Genomic DNA, 3,558 nt, shown 5'->3' with positions numbered 1-3,558 from the left:
CCCTCCCGTGCTTCCCGAGTTGAGGAAATTCTTTTATTTTGGTTTTTCCATTTTACTTTTACCCATATTAGTTTGAAAAAATCTTTAACACTCATATTTATACAGTGAACATTTACCCTTTATAATTTGATAACACGAATTAACTTTAGCACATATATCACATCCAGCTTCCGACTTTTAAAACCATCCTCTCTGCTGTTCGGGTTACCTGGGTCTTGCAGCCCAGATCGAGACGGACACGGCTGTAACTCTCAGGATCGAGCGAAGGAGCGGCGCCGGCACATCCCTCCAGCACGGACCCAGCATCTCATCCCGCCGCTCCGGGAGCCGCACCCCCTCAGCGGGCTGGAAGAGGTCAGTGCATCCTTATTCCCCCTTCACAGTGTTCTGTCCTGCCGGGAAGGGGGGTGCGGTTTGCTTTTTTGGGGAGCACACTGAGGGCATCGCCTCCCCTCGAGAGCAGCACCCCCGCAGTCCGCGCACCCGCCACCCAGAGGCGCGGCCGAGCGCCGGCCAGGAAGACGATCGGGTCGGACCTCTGGGCTCCCAGGCGGGCTCTGTCCCCCTGGGATGGCTGGTCACTTCTGGGGAGCCCGAGGCTGAGCGCTTTCGCCGCACAGCGCTCCGACGGTGTGGGAGGAGGGAAGGGGCAGCCGCTGGGACAGTTTGCTACTGTCTAAGCGCTTGGTGATCTTCCCTTGCTCCCATCAGGGTGGCAGTGGGCAGCATATGTGAGATTTTGGCCACTGGACGTGCCAGAGAAGACAGCCTAGTGAAGAGCAGAGGTCTCGCCTGTTTTTCCCTCCACTTCCAGGTCATCTTTACCACCACTGAGCCTAGACATCTTCTCCTGTAGCCATGGAGAACTCCTCCCTCCCTGAAACCAATTCCCTATGTGCAGACTGCACTGGGAGAGGACATGGGAGCCTCAATATGCTCGCTACTCCCCTAAGCTCCAGGTACTACATCACAGCGCCTGTCATCTACTCTGTCATCTGTGCTGTGGGACTGACAGGCAACACTGCTGTCGTCTATGTAATCCTCAAAGCCCCAAATATGAAAACAGGAACCAACATCTTCATCATCAACCTGGCCATTGCTGATGAGCTCTTTACCTTGGTGCTGCCCATCAACATTGCTGACTACCTGCTCCTGCAGTGGCCTTTCAGAGAGTTCATGTGCAAGCTCATCATCTCCACAGACATTTACAACACTTTTTCCAGCATCTACTTCCTCGCTGTCATGAGCATTGATCAGTACCTCATTGTGGTGGCCACCACCGAGTCCAGGAAGGTGTCCTACCATACCTGCTGAGCAGCCAAGGCTGTGAGCCTCTGCGTCTGGTTCTTTGTCACTGTCATCATCCTGCCCTTCACTGTCTCTGCTAAGACACACAAGGAGCAGAGGTGCTCCCAGTGCGTCTTCGTGTTCCCCCACCCCGAGAGTGTGTGGTGGAAAGACAGTCAGATCTACACCCTTATTTTAGGCTTTGTCATCCCAGTGTCCACCATCTGCACCCTGTACACCACCCTGCTGTGCAAGCTGAGACAGGTGCAGCTCCTCTGCAATGCAAAAGCTCTGGACAAAGACAAAAAAGAGGTCACACTGATGGTGATTGCTGTCCTGGGCGTGTGCCTGTTCTGCCGGACTCCCTTTCACCTTAGCACAGTCCCTCATGATGGACATCCCACAAACTCCACTTGTCGTTGGGATTTCCTATTTCATCACCAGCCTAAGCTATGCCAACAGCTGCTTCAACCCTTTCCTGTACGCCTTTCTGGATGACAGCTTCCGGAGGAGCTTTTGCAAACTGACAGATCACAGAAGCACCTCATAAATCCAGCCCAGCTCTCTGTCCTGTCCTGTGTCCCTCTCACAGCCACCTGCTTTTCCTGGGTGATTCCAGCCCAGAGAGTGCTTTCTCTCCAGTCTCCTTGTGATGGCCCACAGGGTTTCAGGCTGTCTCACTACACAAGACATGAACTGGGGCCAGGAGGATCTTTCTCAACTGTCCTGCACTCATCTCCTTAGCACTGCTTTCCTTGCCCCGTTTTGGGGGATTTTTTTTTAGTTTATTTGTTGTTGGCTTTCTCTCTACTGCTTTTTGTGACCTGGGTTTGGAGCTCACAGAACTGCCACAGGTGCCTTTTCCCTTTTTAAAGACATTGCTCTGTGAACCCAAGCCACACAACCATCTCAATTATCAGTGATTTGTAACACTCAATAAAAGCGTGTTACCAAGTGTCTTGCTTAATAATACCTCAGCCTCTTTCCTACCTCCAGGACCAACTTACCAAAGTCTTGCAAACTTAGCAAAAACTCCAAAGAATAAGGAATAAGCAAAGGTATTGAGCTCATTTTATTTTACAAGAGAGTAAGATAAGGTAGTCAAAATCCATGATAACATGTAAGAGAGATGTCAGTCTGAACTTCAAGAAAAAAGAGCAAGGCCTCCCTAGTGAATAAAAGACACAGATATGGGTTTGGAGCCACTTGTTGCATAAAATAACTTAACAGTGGACTTGGTCATTGTAGTTTACAAAAAAATGTAGCTTTTGTTTATATCAGAAGTGGTGATTACTATATTATTATTCATGTGTTTATGGGCTGTTGCACTTAGAGATATTTAGTTTGTGGTCCTAGAAAACAGAATCAGAGTGTGTCTTCAGAAACAGTTACCTTTTAAGGTTTGAAAAGATCCTTCTGAAACATGGGGAATATCCTGACTTCTTCCCCTAGAATTCACAAATAACTTGCAATGGTTAGGCTACTGTTAAACTCTCTTTCGCATATTTCCACTTTTTGGTAAAATTTATTAATGTTTCTCTTAAGAAAGAGAAGTTAAATAAAACTAAAATTTAAAAAAATACCCAAAAGATGGGTTAATTTTGCCTGAAGGAGAAGAGAGAGGGTGAATTCTAGTTTCACTAGAATTCACATGTAAAACCATTGCATGAGGAAGTTTTTTCCTCCTGTCTCATCACCTCTTTTAGCCCTTTAAGGAAAACTACAGAAATGCTGAAAGCTGAGAAAAAATTTGTAATCACTTAATATTTCTCATCTTAGTGGTCTTCATTTCCCTGCAACAGATGCTAAATCAGTGTAACACAATTTTCCCCTCCACTGAATACAGAGAGATGGGGAAATATGGTTAAAGATTTGCATTTCCATTTACACAGGTCATGATGGCTTTCAGGAGGTGCATAAGGATTTGGATGGCACATGCAAGTTGCTCCTGTGAGGCCTTGCACCAGGTCCTTTCCCACTGCTGTAGTTTAAAGTTCTGCCATAGGTGTATGGAAAGTTTCTTTCACTAAATCCTCCCACAAAAACTCCAAATAAAAAATTTACTCACAGATTTTATCAGTTATGCACACCTGATATTTTGCAATAGCATATAACTGGGTTGACAATTAAATAATTTCTCCTTATAAGACATTAATATTCCCTGAGACAGTCAGTGCTAAGTTCAACAGCTGGTCTAGCTGTTATGGAAATGGGAGGGCTCCTTTGGGGAATGACAGTGTGGTTCTGTTTCATTGAGGGGTGTATGATCTG

General features: G+C 46.7%; 1 protein-coding gene across 1 annotated transcript; it reads left to right on the top strand.

Annotated features, from left to right (window-relative positions):
- Positions 1 to 858: 858 nt before the first annotated feature.
- NPBWR1 (neuropeptides B and W receptor 1) lies at positions 859 to 1,837 on the top strand. The gene is given in 2 exon segments (XM_040078033.1): positions 859 to 1,670; positions 1,672 to 1,837. Coding segments are annotated over 2 exon segments (978 nt in total).
- Positions 1,838 to 3,558: the final 1,721 nt, after the last annotated feature.

Source organism: Hirundo rustica, chromosome 1, assembly GCF_015227805.2.
Source record: "Hirundo rustica isolate bHirRus1 chromosome 1, bHirRus1.pri.v3, whole genome shotgun sequence".
NCBI classification, from domain to species: domain Eukaryota; kingdom Metazoa; phylum Chordata; class Aves; order Passeriformes; family Hirundinidae; genus Hirundo; species Hirundo rustica.
This window is presented reverse-complemented; position numbering and strand designations above follow the sequence as displayed.